This window comes from Mobula hypostoma, chromosome 15 (genome assembly GCF_963921235.1).
Source record: "Mobula hypostoma chromosome 15, sMobHyp1.1, whole genome shotgun sequence".
Taxonomy (NCBI): Eukaryota; Metazoa; Chordata; class Chondrichthyes; order Myliobatiformes; family Myliobatidae; genus Mobula; species Mobula hypostoma.
The window spans coordinates 63507125-63527485 of NC_086111.1; the positions used below are offsets into that span (position 1 = coordinate 63507125).

Genomic DNA, 20361 nt, shown 5'->3' on the forward strand with positions numbered 1-20361 from the left:
GCAGTGTCTTTACAAGACAGGTGACCCCACCCATTACCAATACGCTTCAGAGATTGTCCGCCTGCGGTCAGTGGTCGCATAACCAGGACTTGTGATATGCACCAGCTGTTCATTCGACCATTCATCACCTGCTCCCATGGCTTCACGTAACACTAACTGGGTGGTGGCTAAGCAGGTGCTACTCCTTGCCAAGGGTGATCTGCAGGTTAGGAGAGGGAAGGAGCAGCTTATACCTCCTTTGGTAGACACATATCTCTACCCTGCCACACAAGAAACAGCATAGATACTGCATTTTGGTGCCCTAATGTCAGAGGGGAGGATGCCCAAACAGGCATTATCTATTGATATTATCTATTGTAAGTTATTGTAGGAGCACTCAAGTGTAGACACTTGATCCGCGACAAAACTCAATGTATTTCCATCAGCATATTTGCTTTATTTGGCACAAATCCATGTTGGAGTTCCAAAGGATATTTTAACTGAGAACCTTAGGGAAATAGTGACTTAATAATAATGGGAAAAACTGGAGTTCTTGGGACAACGGGCAAGTCAAACATGTAGCAGCTGGCATTTCACTGTTATAACCACAAAAAGAGTCACAAAAAGAGGATTTGAAAGTCATGATGAACATCTGCCAGGTTTCAGAAGTAACAGTGGATCTGCATATGCTGTTTGTCTTGAAAATATTATCATTGCCCTCTACATTGCATTGATTCCATGGGTTTATCCAAAGAGATTCCATTGCTCGGCAATTTTAACTTGCAGATTAATCCATTGGCAAGAAGTCTTGGAGGCAAAACAAAGGATTTAAACCAAATGGATGAAGGAACAAAATATATATCCAACTATCCATCCACTTTAAAGAAAGCAACCAAATTCCTGTGGCCAATTATACATCCATTTTATATGGGCAAGCCTTTCAAAAGTTGCTATGGAGACAAAATTGAATAATTAAGCCCTTTGAATGGACTTGCCAATTGCAGTAAAACTCCCCATTGCAATAAAAGCACTGTGTGCAATTCTTTAGTTCTTGAGAATTGTTTGCTTTACATATCCTAACAAAGGTTCGAATCTGTACTGGAAGGTTTGAAAATCAAAACTATTCCTGGACTTTTTGTATCCATATACAACTAAATTAATTAGCAGCAACAGCTCAGGCTAAGATTAACCCAACCTGTTCAGCTCTGTGACTGTGAAAACATTACAATTAACAAAATCATGCTTTGTTGCTCCGTTCTCCACGACACAACTAGTCTCTGACTCCTCAAGTTCAAATTTAATTGCCATTCAACCAGACATGAATATAGCCAAATAAAACACTATTCATTACCAACAGCACAGAACACACTGCATATAGCCTAAACAGCACACATCGTTACAATTTCAGAAAAACATAGTCACAAAGAAAATAACATAGCCCAAGTCCCTGATTGGCATGACTGTAGATTGTCCTCGCCCAGTTTGTTCTTCCACCGAGAAAACATTGGAGAGCAGCACCGAGCAACATCAGAGACAGCGCTGAGCAAACACCAGAGGGCAGCACCATACAAATACCAGATGGGAGTACAGAACACACTACAGCCCAGATGCTAAGCATAAAAAGATTATTGAATCTGAACTCATACTTAGCACAGACCCATTTATTTGAATGGGTTTGCTGACCTGGATGGAAGGGATTTGCAAATGTCAGTAATTTGTGTTTTCCAAATTAAAGTTTAGAATTAACTTGCAATTGCCAAATATGTTTTAACCAAATTGTATTAACCTTTAATTTAAAATTGATCTTCCACTTTTTAAAATTATTTGCCTATCTTAACTGTTTTTCTTGTTGTTCCTCTCTGCGCCCTATATTCTAAAAGGACCATAAGACAGTAATAAATAGGAACAGGAAGGAATTAGACAACTTCTTCTGCAAAAAATATTAACAATTATGTCTTTTGCATTTACAACTTTGAGTACCGTTGGATGGGCCTCGGAGCATGGGATATGCTAAGTCTGGATGATAGAATGTTAGAACATAGAACACAGAACAGTCCAGCACAGGCACAGACCCTTCAGCCTAGAATGTTGTGCTGAACCAAATAAAAGTAAATTTTAAAAACCCATAAACTAATCCCTCCTTCCCACACAATATCCATATCCTTCCATCTCAGCCTCCGTCACTCCAGAGCAAACAACCCAGGTTTATCAAGCCTCTCACGATAGCATATGCCCTCTAAGCCAGGCAGCATCCTGGTAAACCTCTTCTGCACTCTCTCCAATGCCTCAAAATCCTTTCTATAGTGGGGCAGGCAGAACTTTCTCGCATCCTTATTGGTACCTCTCTGTGCAACTGGATCCTCAAATTCCTCATTGGCTTATCTCAATGAGGACTGATAATGATATCACCTCCTCACTGACACAGGTACACTTCAAGGCTGCATGCTTGGCCCCCTGATCTATTCTTCATACACACATGTCTGTGTGATCAAGCACAGCTCCAATGCCATATACAAATTCACCAGTGACACCACAGTTGTTGGACAAATCACAGGTAGGTGATGAGTTAACATACAGGAGTGAGATACAGCAACTGGTTGAATGGTGCTACAACAACAACCTCTTGCTTAAAAGAGTGGGCTGAAAGATGGCAGATGGAGTTTAATGCTGAAAAATGTGAGGTGCTACATTTTGGTAGGACTAATCAAAATAGGACATACATGGTAAATGGTAGGGCATTGAAGAATGAGGTAGAACACAGAGATCTAGGAATAATGGTGCATAGTTCCCTGAAGGTGGAATCTCATGTGGATAGGGTGGTGAAGTAAGCTTTTGGTATGCTGGCCTTTATTAATCAGAGCATTGAGTATAGGAGTTGGGATGTAATGTTGAAATTGTACAAGGCATTGTTGAAGCCAAATTTGGAGTATTGTGTACAGTTTTGGTCACCGAATTATAGGAATGATGTCAACAAAATAGAGAAAGTACAGAGAAGATTTACTAAAACGTTGCCTGGGTTTCATCTCCTAAGTTACAGAGAAAGGTTGAACAAGTTAGGTCTTTATTCTTTGGAGTGTAGAAGGTTGAGGGGGCACTTAATAGAGGTATTTAAAATTATGAGGGGGTAGATAGAGTTGACGCAGATAGGCTTTTTCCATTGAGAGTGGGGGAGATTCAAACAAGAGGACATGAGTTGAGAGTTAAAGAGCAAAAGTTTAGGGGTAACATGAGGGGGAACTTCTTTACTCAGAGAGTGGTAGCTGTGTGGAACAAGCTTCCAGCAGAAGTGGTTGAGGCAGGTTCGATGTTGTCATTTAAAGTTAAATTGGATAGATATATGGACAGGAAAGGAATGGAGGGTTATGGGCTGAGTGCAGGTTGGTGGGACTAGGTGAGAGTAAGAGTTCGGCACGGACTAGAAGGGCCAAGATGGCCTGCTTCTGTGCTGTAATTGTTATATGGTTATATGGTTGTATAACATCAGTAAACTTAAAGAGCTGATTGTGGACTTCAAGAAGGGGAAGGAAGGTGGACAATGTACTGGTGTACACTGGGGGAATGGCAGCAGAGCGAGTCAGCAGCTTTACATTCCTGGGCGGTAACATAAAAGATGACCCGTCCCGAGTCTAGCATATAAGTGCAACCACAGGAAGGTATACCAGTTTTCACTACAGACTCAATGGACCAAATGGCCAAATTCTGCTCCTGTGCCTACTTTCATAGTAGGATGAGGAGAATCAGCCTCTCACTGAATACTCTAACAAACTTCCATAGATGCACTCTTGAGAGTATCCTGACTGGTTGCATTATGGTCTGATAGGGCAATCTGAATGTGGCGGAACATACGAAGCTGCAGAGAGTAGTGGACTTAGCTCAATACATCACAGGCACATCCTCCCTATGATCAGTAGTACATCCATAAGGTGATGTGTCAAGAAGGCAACATCTATGCCCAAAGATCCCCACCGTCATACTTCTACTACTACTACGTCGACTCAGGCCTGGAGGTCAGGTCAGGGCCTTGCCTTGCTACTGGTATCACATAGCCCAGTACTACCTGTCTCGGGTCGGGTTGTCAGCGACTCAACTGGCACACCCCCTGGTGCATTTCGGTTAACCAGGGAGGAGGGTGTGTAGGCACCCAGCAGGACTAAAAACAAAACCAGTCAAAGGGCAGATGAACTCTTTGTGAGTCAACGGCCACCTACTGTCTATGTGAGGAGTGGCGCACCACACAGTCTTTCGTTTCGCGCCTTGTAAGGCATTAAGGCACCATCCAGTCCATGGTATCTTCTCAGAGGTACCCTCAAAAGCAAGAGATACAGAAACCTGAAGCCCCACACTACCAGGAACAGGTATCATTCGGTCCTCAAACCAACATGCACAACCTAATCTACAGTATACAACACTTTGATCACTTTGTACTACAACGGACTTTTTTGGTTCTAATTGTGTTCCTGTAAAAAGAGTGTACAATTTATGTTTAATTCCCATTTTTCTTGTGAATGCTGCTAATTTATTTCTTTATTTATTGAGATACAGTGTGGAATAGGCCCTTCTGGCCCTTCAGCCTGTGCTGCCCAAAAATCCCCCAATTTAATCCTAGTATAATCACAGGACAATTTACAGTGACCAATTAATCTACCAATCGGTACATTTTTGGACTGTAGGAGGTAAACAGAGCACCCAGTGTTAATCCATGTGGTCATGGGGAGAATGTCTAAACTCCTTACAGACAGCGGCAGGAATTAAACCCAGGTCGCCTGTACTGTAAAGCGTTGTGCTAACCACTATGCTACCATGCCACCCATATCTGATGCCATTTACAACGTGATGCTGCTGCAAGTATGTTTTTCATCGCACTTGTGCATTGGTTCATTTGACAAGAAATTCAACTTTGAGTTTATGACTTGGACTTTACTTTCCTCAGATCATTTCATATGAATTGAAAGTTTATTTTTTTAAACCCAACAATTCCATAGAGTTAATATGTACAGACCTTATTTGCACATCCGTCGCGCTTAGGATTAAGTTTCTATCATTTTTAACAAATGGGATGAAACAGAGATTTGCTAAACTTGTATTTGAGGGAAATTAAAGATGAGCTTTATTGAAGTGAAACAGTTGAATTACATCAAGTTTGAAAACTGTAATATTTGAATAACCAACTGCAGGAAGAATTCTCTCGCTTGAAATAGTTCACTAGCCTGAAGGGTGTAGGGAGAGTTTAAATAGTGCTAGCGCTCCAACAAACAAAAGTAAGTTAATTGCGAATGACCAAGGATTTGTGAAATTGCTAAGTATATCTTTCTGACTTGTGGTTTTACCAATTACACACTTCTTTTCCCCATTCAGTATAACTGGCCTGAAGCAATAATTGTTCTATGATTCTTAATCCTGACAGAGAGATTTTGGCAAGATATTTCTTCAGTGGGAAGTAAAAACATGTTCGGGATATTGAATTGCAAGTTTCAGCTCCTTGCACTTAATAGATTACGTGGCACCCTTGAGTTGAATGAGCAGACATGCAGCAGCCCAGTCATGAAACGCGGTTATATTATGACAAATTAATTGTTATATTGCACCTATAAAGACCTTCTCTAGATCTGCAAAGTTATAATTTAAATTAAGAGGATATTGAATTGAGTTAAATATACAGTCTTGTAGTATCTGCACTATGTTTCTGAAATTTAGATCCATAGATTTCAATTTTGGAAGCAGAATATTATATGTAGCCACTACTACACCACACATTTAGCACAAAGAACCAAATATGAATTTCTACCCCTAGTATGATTTCCAGAGGTGTGCAATGTACTGGATAGAAGCTGGAGAAAGGCACTTCATGCATTCAGTAAATGAATATAAAGCTGGACCTAGACTTAAGCATACACATTATGAGATGTGGAAGTGTGGGATTGACTGACAGATACAGGACTCACTCTGTCCGTCTGCCCCATCAATAACGGCATGAGGCACAGTTCTGCAGGCTGCCCAGTGTTACAATTCAGAGTAACCACAAATATCCTTCACCAGATCAGTTGGCACAGAATCCAAAACTCTTAAATTCAGTGAGGTTTATGGGACACAGCGTTTAAAAGGCATGTTCCCTTCCATAAATGACTCACCTTCATTTTAATATATTTTGACATTTTATTTTTGCATGTGTCTTAAAATGTTAGAAGAATAAAATAAAAGGACATCTATTTTAATTCTTCATTTCAGATTATGAGATTTTAGGAAAATTCTAAAATTAATCACGGCTGAGACAGAAGCTAAAGCTCTACTACTACCCAGCACTGCCTTCTGACAGGGGAACCTTGAGGTGCAGGATCATTCACTGTGCCACCTATAGTCCAGCATTCACACAAAGTAGACCTCTGAAGCCCAAAATGCAGAGGGCCAGCCAGCTCGGGCCTCTATGTCCAAGCAAGCAAACAGGCATGGATTGCAGTTGATAATTCTAGGTAAACGGAGTGTATCAAATTTTTGCTGTTCTGGAGGTTAGACTCATTGTCGACTCCATCACGGGCACGGCTCTCCCCACCATCCAGGGCACCTTCAGAGGCGGTGCCTCAAGACGGTAGCACCTATCCTTGAGGATCCTCTCCATCCGTGACGTGCCCTCTTCTGGTTACCACCGTTAGGAAGGTGGTGCAGGAACCATTCAACATTTTAAAAACACCTTCTTCTCCTTCGGTGATTAGTTTACTGTACGACCCATGAACCCATGAACACAATCTTCGTATTCCTCTTTTGCACTATTAACGCCTGTAATTTATGCAACTTTTGCCACCACAAAACAACAAATTTTACAACCTAAGTCAATGATAATAAATCTGTTTCTGATTCTATCACTGATTGTATGCAAAATCCTTTTCAGCTCCCTAGGTATTTATGCTGAGATCCACTGATCATGTCATTAGATGCATATCTGATCCACCACTGATCACCTTCATTCTTTCTTATGAGAACTGTTTCAGCAAAACAGTTATTCTTGGTTTGATGCTCAATGCAGAATGCGGGCAGTGGTTAAATGGATGGTAACAGCTCGCAAGCTAATGAATAAGTGAGTAGTAATTGCAGAATCTCATGGCAGCAGGCTTTACATTTTGCTGCCTTCTCAACTTTAAGATTACTTTCAACTATCACCACCTAGCCTCAGGAAGTGTTTTGTTTTACGGCAAAATAATAAGAGAAAAAGCAGAGGCTATTCCAACATATTTGTCTGATTAAATAATACTATCAAAGGAACAATAACACAGCAGGTATTTAAAACTAAATTTAGTCAGTTCCTTCTAATAATTATGTGTCTGCTTTTAATCTCTGACATGCATCACTGTAACATAAAATACCTATCTAATCATCACTATAAATATTCTCAATTTCCCAAATCTCAGTTTTAATAGCATGAAAATTGCTGGGGATGTTCAAGGGAGCTCACAGCACCTATCATTATTAGTATGTTATAAAAATAAATCAGTCTCTTTATCAGCTGTCTTTCCCTTTCTGCAGCTAATTTAGCACTAATTTCCTTTATTTCCTTCCCTGTCATTTGTTCTGTACCCTTCTCTTCATCTTTAAATGTGATTGGATATGAATATAGAGAACAAGATTCCAAGCTCAGTGTGCTGAATCCCCCTTTACAACCCTGTTACCAATTCACATTTCCAGTAAACAGCGGTGCAAAAGATAAAGTAAACTGGCATGGAATTTACACTGCTCTCCAGAAATGCTTCTGGGTCATGTATTAGAGTTGCAGGGTCATAGAATCAGATTTGTACAGCGCAAAAACAGGCCCTTTGAACCAGCTCATCCACACTGACCTTTTCCTCCACACACCAATCCCACTTGATCACCCTAGGTCCATATTTTTTGTTACCTTCACTATTTAAGTGTAAATCTAAATGGCTCTTAAATATAGTGACTGCATGAGACTATGTTGCCTCCTTGGGATCTGGAAATTTGCAGATGACACCAAGATTGGGGATTTGGGGATGTAGTGGTTGGAGAGGAAGTCTATCAAAGCTCGCAGTGGGATCTGGGCCTGCTGGAAAAACTGGCTGAAAAATGGCAGATGGAATTTATTGTAGATAAATGTGAGATGTTGCACTTTGGCAGGACAAACCAGGATAGGGGTTATGCAGAAAGTGGCCGGGCACTGAGGCATGCCATAGAGAAAAGGGATCCAGGATGCGGATCCATAATTCCTCAAAAGTGGCATCACAGGTAGACAGAGTAGAAAGGACAGCTTTGGGCACATTGTCCTTCACAAATCAGAGAATTTAGTACAGAAGTTGGGATGTTATGCTGAAGGTATACAAGGCATTGATGAGACAAAATTTGGAGCATTTTGTGTAGTTCTGCTCACCTACCTGCAGGAAAGATATTTATAAGCTTGAAAGAGTGCATAAAAAATTTACAAGGATGCTGCTGGGACTTGAAGGAAAGTCTCTGAGTTAGAGGCAAAGGTTCAATAGGTTAGGATTTTATTTCCTGGAACGTAGGAGAATGATGGGAGATCTTATTGAGGTATACAGAATTATGAGGGGTATGGATAGTGTAAATGGATAGTTTTTTTCCTGCTGAGGTTGTGTGTCACCAGAACTAGACATAGGCTTGGAGTGAAGTTGAAATAATTAAGAGGAATCTGAAAAAGAAATTCTTCACTCAGAGGTTGATGACAGTTAGAATGAGCTGCCAGTGCAATCAGGTTCAATTGTAACATCTAAGGCAAGTTTGGATAGGTACGTGGATGACAGGGGTATTAAGGACTATGGTCCAGATGGAGGTTGATGAGTCTAGGCAGAATTACAGTTCAGCATGTTATTGGACTTGTTTCTGCGCTTTAGTGTTTTATGACTCTGGCAATGACCTCCAGGTATCAACCAACTCTTTGTTTTAAAAAAACCCTCATATCCTTGTTAAAACTCTTTACAACCAGAACCACATAGAAAAAAAGTCTTGACTGTCTACACCTCTTAGAATATTTGTACTTTATCAGGTCACTCTCAGTCTCCTTTGGTCCATGAAAAACAAGCCCAGTCTAGTCAAACTATCTCCATAACTGAAGTCCTCCAATCCAGACAACATCCTGGTGAAGCTCCTACAAATCTGTAATTTTGTGTAAAAAAAAAGCTGGACAATTTTCTACTACTTAACAACCATAAAGACTATTATAAAAATTAAATAATCAGTCTGTTCTAAAGAAATACCCACGTTGTTTCCTAGGCATTACTTACACTGTTAAGTTTCAGCTTAGCCATTAGTTGTCCACAGGAGCAACTGTTTGACATTATAAGCAATAACTGAGAGTCCCTCACAAGAATATAATCTGCCCAAGAGGTAAAGAAAAACAAGTCAAAAGGTGCAGATGTGTGGCTTCACTCATACATACTTAGGCTCAGTGACCACTTAATTAGGTACATTCATACACCTGCTCATTAGTGCAATATCTACTCAGCCAATCACGTGGCAGCAACTCAATGGATAAAAGCATGCTGACATGGTCAAGAGGTTCAGTTGCTGTTCAGACCAAACATCAGAATAGGGAAGAATTGTGACTTTGACTGTGGAATGATTGTTCGTGCCAGATGGGGTGGCTTGAGTATTTCCTGGGATTTTCATACACAACAGTCTCTAGAGTTCACAGACAATCGAGCGGGAAAAAATATACAGTGAGTGGTAGTTCTGTGGGCAAAATGCCTTCTTGTTGAGAGGTCAGAGGAAATTGGTCAGACCGGTTCAAGCTGACAGAAGGTTGACCGTAACTCAAATATCCATGCAGTGATATGCAAAACAGCATCTCTGAATGCACAACCTGTTGAACCTTGAAGTGGATGGGCTACAGCAGCAGAAGATCACACTGGGTTCCACTCTTGTACCTAATAAAGTGGCCACCGTGTATTTCCGCCTTAAGTAACAACGTGGAGAGAAACTACAACACTACATAAAAATATTGATGTGTGGAGAAATGTAATTATAAGAGAATCATGTGGATATGAAGGTCCAACAAAACTCAAAAACAAAACAAGTATGGGCTGTGTGAAGATCTTCAATGGCAAGAAATGCTCTTAAATAATCAGTCTGTTCTTTTTTTTCATTTCCAATAAACCCTAACGATTAGGTTCTTGTATCACATTTTTGTCTTATTTGACCATTAGACTGGGGTAGAATGGCTGAGGACAAAATTTCGCCAATGTCAAGTTGGCCTTTGGATCAGCTCATATTTGATAACTGTCAGCAGCTCTAATCTGCCAGCATTCAGCTGTGGGAACTGAAGACAGACCCAAACTTTCATACATTTGGTGTGGAAAAATAGAGGTACAGTGCTAGTTATCCTGACAGAGTAATACCATTGAATCTGTTGCTGGACTGCACATAGAATCCAAAGTTGGAACCAGTCGTACGAGGACATTTCCTCTTGGGCCTTTAAGACAAGAGATGTAGGAGGCACTTCAAGGAAGTTACCTATAAGATGATTTTTTCTGTGAGATTATTCATAAGTTTCAATGGAATTTTAGCGACCTTCAAATTTTAGAAAATATTTATTCTTCATTTACTTCGATTATGAGGCACACTTAAAAGCTATTAAACACCATGGAAATCCTGGCCTCAGCTTTGCTGTCTGGGACTCGGGGATCTTGCCCAACAACTTCAGATTATAAATATCAGAAAACCTTGGGGCTGTTGCAACTAATACAAAGTCAACTTTTATTGATTAAAATAAAAGCAAGATGAATTGTTTTCACAGCTGTAAAAGCTGAAAAAAATTAATTTGTAAATTAAAATAATTTGAACTATTTGTTTTACTTTTTATTAACCAGTCTCTTTGAAAACTTTCCAGAAGCCCCATTTGTATTTCACTATCTACAACTTGCTTCCTGTAGACATTTAAATTCAAGTTATATTTATTGCCTAAACTTCCTACTTTGGTTAATTCCTACTGCATTGAAATTCCTCTCCCACTGATGGCAGAGTGCATTCTAGCCGACCTTTGAAAGTCAACCTAGTAGAACGAATTTCAAAGGCAGGATCCACTCCTGAAGGATGGATCCATTCTGATGCATCAGTCCACGGGCTCCTCTTGTGCCAAGATGAGGCTGCCCTCAGGGTGGAGGAGCAACACCTTAATTTCCATCTGGCTAGCTTCCAACCTGATGGCATGAATTTTGATTTCTCCCTCCAGTTAACAATTTCTCCCCTCCCCCCCACCATTTCTCTATTCCCCACTTTGACCTTTTACCTCTTCTTAACTGCCTACTACTTCCCCTGGGTTTCCTCATCCTTCCCTTTCTCCCATGGTCCATTCTCCTCTCCTATCAGAATTCCTTCTTCTCCAGCCCTTATCCTTTCCCACCCACCTGATTTCGCGTATCACTTTCCAGCTAGCCTCTTTTCCCTCCCCCACCCCCCCCACCCCCCATCTTTCTATTCTGGCATCTTTCCTCCTTCCTCCTTAATCCGGAAGAAGGGTCTCAGCCCGATATGTCAACAATCCATTTCCATAGATGCTGCCTGACCTGCAATATTTTGTGTGTATTACAACAGACTAATGCTTCCAAGCAGCGTTAAATTTCTAGGCATGTGAGTTCTTCATTATGACTGGTTGAAGAACGATGTTGTTGCCTGGGCTATTCATTGGCTCCGTAGATACCCTATGAAAGTACACCACTAAAGCTAGAGGAAACAGAGGAAATCTGAGTTAAGCAGCCCCAATATATCTACTTCTTATTATCTCCGTGGTGAATCAACCCATTGTTGCTAAGAACAATTTCAAAACTATGATTCTTTTTATTTTGATTACTTTTTAATTCCTATTGGCACTCTGCTAAATTGCACTGTGTCTGAGTGGATTAATTCTTTGTCAGGTAGACCTCCAGAAGTCTTTTTTTTAAATGTTTCTAACATTAACTGGCTATATTAGCTCCTATATTTTATATAACTATCTGAGTGTCATGTGAACCCACTAAGTACTCGTCGAATTTATAATTCTATGCTTTGTACGCTCATCCACATTCCTGAAAAAACATTACCAATTGTTCTGATTACTTTCATTTGAGCAGAAAAAAATATGGTAAAAGGGTGAAAGGTGAAAAGTTTAAGGGGAATATGAGGGGGAAATTCTTCACTTCAGTGGGTGGTGAGAGTGCGGAACGAGCTGCCAGCACAAGTGGTGCATGTGAGCTCGATTTCAACGTTTAAGAAAAGTTTGGATAGGTACATGGGTGGTAGGGGAAATGGAGGGCTATAGTCCTGGTGAATAGGCAGCTTAAATGGCTCAGCATGGACTGCGCTGTACTTTGACTAAATATATAAGCATGGAACCAAATTAGAAATTGTTGTTCCTCTCCGCGCCTTGTGGTGCATCTGGAGGCAACCTTGCTGTTTATTTAGCATTTTTGTCTGTTTTTTTACGAGGCCGAGCTGCTAGCGCAATACTCAACCCAGCGCAAATGGAAACCATACAAGGAGCCGGCCGGATTCAACCCGGAACCACTCACCTCAAAGCCTGGTGCAAATGCCACTACACCTACCAAAAGTAGAAATTAAAGCACATTTCTATTGTTAAATATTTTAACAAAAACTGAGCTGATTTGAATTCCTGATGGACTGGCCTGTGCACAACCTGAATTACAACTCTGTATTTGAATCTTTAAAGAGGATGCCCTTCAGCTACCATAGACATTTCTGAAATGGACAGAAGAATAGTATTATTTCAGAATTCCTTACATGGTATTGTAGGGATAAAGCATTCTACTTTTTATTTGTTGCCTTAGTTTAGCAAATATAAATAGCAGCTGTGTAGAGTATTGTAACATGTAAACTGGAAATCGAGTCCATTGATGTTATCCTGTTATTCGTATGGGCCATCCACCATCAAAGGCATATATACAGGAAGGTGGTTGAAAAGGCCCATTAACAACACGAAGGATCCCACCTATCCTGCTCATAGGCTGTTTGTCCCACTCCCATCAGGTAGAAGGCTACGTAGCATCCATGCCAGGACTACCAGTCTCAGAACCAGTTACTTTCCCCAAGCAGAAATGCTAATCAACACCTCTATCCATTAACCAAACCACAGCTCCCCCCCCACCCCACCACCACTTTATCATTTCCTGCCAGTCACCTTACGTACAGACACTCCCGTGTCCAGCGTCACTTTATGCATATGCAATCAGTCAATGCATATAAGCTATCTTATGTATTTATATTTATTCCTGACCCGGATCTGGGCCGTACCCTCCAAATATCTGGACCTGCCTCTCAGTTTTTTTGCACTACCTTACTTTCCCTTTTCTATTTTCTATTTATGATTTATAATTAAAATTTTTAATATTTACTATCGATTTGTATTCCAGGGAGCGTGAAGCGCAGAATCAAATATCGCTGTGATGATTGTACGCTCTAGTATCAATTGTTTGGCGACAATAATGTATAAAGTATTGTTTTTCTTATTGTTGTTTTCTTTATCTTATAGTTTTTTTTTGTGCTGCATTTGTTCTGGAGTAAAAATTACTTCTACTTCATTACACTTGTGTACTGGAAATGACATTAACCAATCTTGAATTTCGTCTTTGGTTTCTTTGACTTAATCTGTATCTTACCTTTATGTCCTTGATCTCAGCATTCAATATTCCGGCAAAACAAGCAGGAAGTCAGAATTTTATTTGCTTACCTCTGGTCTCACTGGGTCCTCAATGCCAACGACAGCTATACATGTCAGGTCTAATAAAATGTTGCTTTCATTTTCCCAGTCAGGCTCTGGACTACCTGGAAAGTCACGGTAGGCAATACAAATGGTCCTCAGTCCATCGCAAGCCATGGGCTCGATCACCTTCTTCACCATCTCATCACGGTCACGAGGCCTGAAGGGCCGCGGCTCTCCGGCACTGTTTAGGATGTTTGAGCATCTAAAGCAGAGAAACGTGTTGCTATGTCAACTCAATACGTGTATTACATGAAAACAATGAAACCACAGAGACATAGTGAAAAGAACTGGGTAGCACAGATGGGAATTGGAACACAAACAGCAATGCAGGCCTTCACTCTTGGTTCGTCACAATACCTCTCAAGATGACCCTCCACAGGATGCCATCCAAATAGAATCATAGAGTCATAGAAGTACAGCACAGAAACAGGCCCTTCAGCCCATCTAGTCCATGCCAAAACTATTTAAACTGCTTACTCCCATCGACCTGCACAGGGACCATAGCCAACATAACCAAACTATCCATGTACCTATCCAAACATTCCTTAAATGTTGAGATCAAGCTCGCATGCACCACTTGTGCTGGCAGCTCATTCCACGCTCTCATGATCCTCTGAATGAAGATGTTATCCCTTGTTTCCCTTAACCTTTTCACCTTTCACTCTAACCCATGACCTCTGGTTGCAGTCCCACTCAACCTGCTTGCATTTACCCTATCTATACCCCACACCATTTTCTATACCTCTATCAAATGTCTTCTATGTTCTGAGGAATATAGTCCAAACCTATTCAATCATTCCTCATAACGGAGGTCCTCGAAACCCGGTAATATCCTTGCAAATTTTCTCTGTAGTCTTTCCACCTTATTTACATCTTTCCTGTATGTAGGTGACCAAAACTGCACACAATACTCCAAATTAGTCCTCACCAATATCTTATACAACTTCAACATAACATCATATCTCCTGTACTCAATATATTAATTATGAAGGTCAATGTGCCAGAAGCTTTCTTTATGATCCTATCTACCTGTGGCATCACTTTCAATGAATTATGGACCCGTATTCCTAGATCTCTTTGTTCTACCACACTCCTCAGTGCCCCACCATTCACTGTGTAAGACGTACCCTGATTGGTTCAACTGAAGTGCAACAGCTCGCTCTTGTCTGCATTAAATTCCATCTGTCATTTTACAGCCGCTTTCCCCAGCTGATGCAGATCCCTCTGCAAGCCATGATAGCCTTCCTCACTGTGCACCACACAGCCAATCTTGGTGTTATCCATAAATTTCTCTTTCAGGCTCTAACAATGTGCTTACATGATGGAAGGAAGGAGTCTAATTTCAAAAGCTAGTAGGAACATCTAATTACTGCAATATTTTCAGACAACGCCATCGATTCCATCAAAAGATTACGCTGTCAATATTGAAACTCTTCTACATTTTTCAGGGTTAATTATGGTGACTTCCAGAATAGTAGTACAAACACACAATTACTACAAAAATTACACAAATTAATCATGCAAAACATTTTATTTGCATAGTTCTATATTATTTAACATACTTTTTTAGGACAATTTCTGAGGCTCCTTTACTGTACATCCGGAAACTTCCATCTGGCATTTTGATTACAGTACTCATGGACTTTCTCTCGGAGTTGAAGGTGTAGACTTTGTAGAGCTTCTCTTCTGGTGTTATATCACGGACGGCTTGGTAGTCTTGCTTCAAGTCCAAGATAAGTCCCAACAGCCCACATTCAGTCTTATTACCAACCTGGCGGGGTAGACCAACGTCCTTGTCTGGAGGCTGGAAGAGAGAGAAAGCAAGCCCACATATATATTTCATCAGGTGTTTTAGGAGAATTGGGACGTCACCAAAGACACTCAAAGTTCTAAAGATGTACGATGGGGAGCATTCTGACAAGTTGCATCACCGTCCTCTGGAAAGGCCACTGCACTGGATCAGAAGATGCTGCAGAAAATTGTAAACTCAGCCAGCTCCATCGCGGACACTATCCTGCCCAGAATCCAGAACAGCTTCAAAAGGTGATGCCTCTAAAAGATGGCATCCATCATTAAGAACCCCATCACCCAGGACATGCCCCCTTCTCATTACTACCATCAGGGAGGAGGTACAGGAGCCTGAAGATACACACTCAACATTTCAGGAACAGCTTCTTCCTCTCTGCCATTATATTTCAGAATGGATAATGAACCCATGAGTGCTTCCTTGGAAATTTTTTCCTTTTTTTTTGCACTACTTACTTAATTTATTTTTGATATATACAATGCTTATTATAACTTATTGTTTTTATTACTGGGTATTGCAATGTACCGCTGCCACAAAACAGCAAATTTCACAACATGTGCCAGTGATATCAAACCTGATTCTGATTCTGAGTTAGCTGTTAAAAATGGCAAAAGAGGAAAGCATTCTTTGAATTTTCTCAATGGATCATTAAGTTTGTTCCTGTACTGAATAGGTTAATCACATTCGTAAATAAAGATTGAGCTAAACACAAGGAAATCTGAAAATGTTGGAATTTCAAGCAACACACATCAAGGTTGCTGGTGAACGCAGCAGGACAGGCAGTATCTCCAGGAAGAGGTACAGTCAACGTTTCGGGCCGAGACCCTTCGCCCCAGGACTAACTGAAAGAAGAGCTAGTAAGAGATTTGAAAGTGGGAGGGGGAGGGGGAGATCCAAAATGATAGGAGAAGACAGGAGGGGGAGGGATGGAGCCAAGAGCTGGACGGGTGATTGGCAAAAGGGATATGAGAGGATCATGGGACAGGAGGCCTAGGGAGAAAGAAAAGGGGGAGGGGGGAAAGCCCAGTGGATGGGCAAGGGGTATAGTGAGAGGGACGAAAAGGAGAGAGAGAAAAAGAATGTGTGTATATAAATAAATAAATAATGGATGGGGTACGAGGGGGAGGTGGACTTTACGGCCCTTTCAGCCATGCCGTCCAGCAATCCTCCAATTTAATCCTAGCCTAATCACAGGACAATTTACCATGACCAATTAACTTACCAGCCTGCAGGTCTTTGGACTGTGGGAGGAAATCAGAGACCAAAGACTAGGAAAATACTCCATCTTCTGGAGTCCAAAGTGTGGGAGGAAACTGGAGCTCAAAGTTCTTTGGACTGTGGGAGGAAACTGGAGCACTCAGAGGAAACCCATGCAGTCATGGGGAGAACATAAAAACTCCTTACATGCAGCCATAGGAATTGAACCTGGGTCACCCATACTGTAAAATATTGTGCTAACCACTATGCTATGGGGCTGCCCCTACTCAATCCTATCCTCTTTCCTCCTCCCCACAACCTTTGAACATATGAATCAAGATCCTATCTTGTATTAAATACAGTATACCCAATGACTTGGCTTCCACAGCCACCTGTGGCAATGAATTCCATAGATTCACCATGCTCTGGCTAGAGAAATTCCTCCTCATCTCTGTCCTAAAGGGATGTCCTTCTATTCTGAGGCTGTGCCCTCTAGTCTCAGTCTCTCCAACGACTGGAAACATCCTCTGTGCATCCACTCTGCCCAAGCATTTCAACATTCGACAGGTTTTACTAAGATTCCCCCTCATTCCTCTAAACTTCAGTGAGTACAGCCATCAAATGCTCCTCATATGTTAACTCTTTCATTCCTGGAATGATTCGCATAAATCAATGGCATTGGCCTGAATTTTTTCCAACCGGGCTCACCCAACCGGACTTTGCATTCCTCATTTACCTCAACTTAATGTCTTCAGATCTGAAAGGTTAACCTCGCTGGCCAAGGTGGCCTTGCAGCAGCTGACATGGGCAACACAAGTCAAATAGTTCTTGATGAACTCCTTCGGAACCTCTCTGCTCCACTTTTACAACCAAAGCTGTCATGGCTTTTCATTTGAACAATTTTAACAAAGATTAAAAAAGAAGCAAAGGGTTAAATACATCTATTTTTAAAAATAAATTTATATCTACAAATACAAAAAACCTTAAAAATTCTGAAAAAAAACCCCACAAAACAAAACAGAAATAATTTTGAAAATGGGAAATTACTTCAGCCTCTCAAATGGAAAGCAGTTCCTACTCTGGTCCACAATCCTATTTTGATTTTACCCTGAGAAAATTGCACTAGAGACCATTTCCAGATTAAATCATGTCGGGTACAAATTGGACTGGCCGTTTCCAGTCACGACATAAGGTGGAGAACCTGACACTTCCATGCACCAGCTGATGCTGTTATTCTTGTAAGGCAATTTCTGCCCTAACTAAGAAATCAAAATTTTAATTTTTGCACTATAATCGTGATGGAAATTTCTGCTGCCTTTGTTAAAGAGCCTGTGTGAATGGCAATAGTACACATGTAAAGTTGGTGCCTGGGTGTATGTGTTGATTGTGATGGTATGGAAATTATTCTTGCCTTGCTGCATTGTTTGGTATCCCATAACTGGAGCTACCTCCAATCAGACTCCTATTATGGCACATTTGGTGCATCTCCTATTTCACCTGCTGCCACTGACTCCCAAGTGCACAGAACTTCCCTAAAGGCCTTCATGTTGTTGACCAGGGTACAGCACCTTTTGAAATAAATCTGGACTTATGTTAAGATGGCAGCACGTTTGATCGCAGCAGTTTCTATGGGGTCGAACAAAGGTGTTATTGCCCTTTTTAAATGTATTTTCTATGATTGTAAGACCCTGCTAGACATTAAGAGCTTCAAGAATGGCTGGACTACCCCATCAGCGAGCTTTCTGTTGGCAGAGAATCCGAAGGAGCTGGACTGGGGTGTGGATCGCACAGCTGCCTGCATCAGAGAGGCATCGGAGGAGTCAATGTACGAAAGAGGTATGCAATCTAACAGTGAGTGATTGTCTCAGTCACTTTTCTTGTGATCACAAGGCCCACACTGTTAATACGGAATGCTGCAAGTCTGATTCACTGACATTGGCAGACGGCGGGGAGCTGTGCGGCCTTGGTCATAGCGAGCACTGGGCCTCAAGCTGCTGTGGCGACAGGTTACAGCTGACCAGGAGAAAAACATTGGAGTCAGTGCGCTCCACCAAAGATAGCGTGCTGTGGTATCCAAGCTGGAGTCTGTGCTGCCCCCTAGTGTTCGCTTAGCAGAAGACAAGCTATGTTGGGGTTGATTGTGGACTGCTGCAATATTCATGGACTCAGGGTCTTGGAATATATATTTTTTGTGTGACTGTACTTCACTGATATGTCTTTTGTGCTTGCTCTCTTATGTGTGCTTTGCGCTGTCTGTGACTGTGTTTTGCACTTTAGCCCCAGAGTAACGCAGTTGCATTTGGCTGTATCATTGTACGGTAGAATGACAATTATACTTGAACTTCAACTTGAAGATGATTGCTTCTCCCATCATTCTCTCTCCTTTCTGGTTGGCCATGAAGTGCCTCAATACTTTTACCATTTGGTCTCTTCTGCCTTTCAGCCCAGCACAGACTGCATATACAACACAGAAAAAATGCCGGAGGAACTCAGCAGGTCGGGCAGCATCTATGGAAAGGAGTAAACTGTTGGTGTTTCAGGCTGAGACCCTTTATCAGGACTAGAAAGGAAGGGGAGAACTCAGAATAAGATGGGAGGAGGGGAGGGAGAAGTACAAGGTGGAGGTGATAGGTGAAACCAGGAGAGCGGGAGGGAGTGAAATAATGAGCTGGGAAGTTGACTGGTTAAAGAGATAAAGGGCTGGACAAGGGGGAATCTGGTAGGAAAGGACAGAAGACCATGGAAGAAAGGGAAGGGGGAGGAGCACCAGAGGGAAGCGATAAGCAGGTAAGAAGAGAAGTTGTGAAAGGGAAACAGGAATGGGGAATGGTGAAGGAGAGAGGAGGGAGGCAATTACCAGAAGTCTGAGAAATTGATCTTCATGCCATCACGTTGGAGGCTACACAGATGGAATATAAAGTGATGCTCCTCCAACCTGAGTGTGGCCTCATCAGGGCAGTAGAGGAGGCCATGGACTGACAAGTCAGAATGGGAATGAGAAGTAGAGTTTAAACGGGTGGTAACCGGGAAATCAATTGCATGTATATTTCCCCTTTTCCTTGCCGTCTCATCATTAAAAACTTTGCACTTCTTTTCAGATCTGTTCAAAGCAATGAGTTGGAATTAACTCTCCCCAAAGATGCTTGCGAGCTGCTGAGCATTTCGTTCATTTCAGATTTCCAACATCAGAGTTATATTGCTTTGTGTTAATATTCAGTGCCAGCCTCTTGACAATTCAAACAAATAACTTGAAATTCATCACTTTATAAATAATGTATTGGAGAAGCATCTGTAATGTGAGGTAGCATAATTAAATTAATTGTAATAAAGCTGACAGCAAATTCTCATTCTCAATACAATTCCATTGCTTGTTTATTTATATCTTCAAATACATTTTTATATGTCCAGAAAATGCACATTCAGGAAAAAAATGTTGCCTTTCTGAAACATGTTTTAAACAGTCATGCTACAGTATCCGATAGGAATCTAAATGTATTCCCCAATTAAGAACGTATCTGAATAATTGAGCCCAACATCTTTCCTTGCAAACTGTAGATTCTTGTTCACCGTTAACAGGATCCCTGGAGGAAGTCACTACCTTGCAAACTAAATAAACGCGGTGTTCCTGCGAGTCAGCATGCAGGCATGACCTTCCACCTGTCTCTCC

General features: G+C 41.3%; 1 protein-coding gene across 11 annotated transcripts in view; it reads right to left on the bottom strand.

Moving 5' to 3' along the window:
- The window catches only part of atp2b2 (ATPase plasma membrane Ca2+ transporting 2), a 927552-nt gene that overhangs the window by 98863 nt on the left and 808328 nt on the right, over positions 1-20361 (bottom strand). For all 11 annotated transcript variants that reach the window (XM_063068192.1, XM_063068182.1, XM_063068188.1 and 8 more), the window contains 2 exons: positions 15253-15494; positions 13658-13892 (listed from right to left, as the gene is read on the bottom strand). In XM_063068192.1, coding sequence (XP_062924262.1) covers positions 13658-13892; positions 15253-15494 — 477 coding nt within the window. The remainder of the gene's footprint in view (positions 1-13657; positions 13893-15252; positions 15495-20361) is intronic.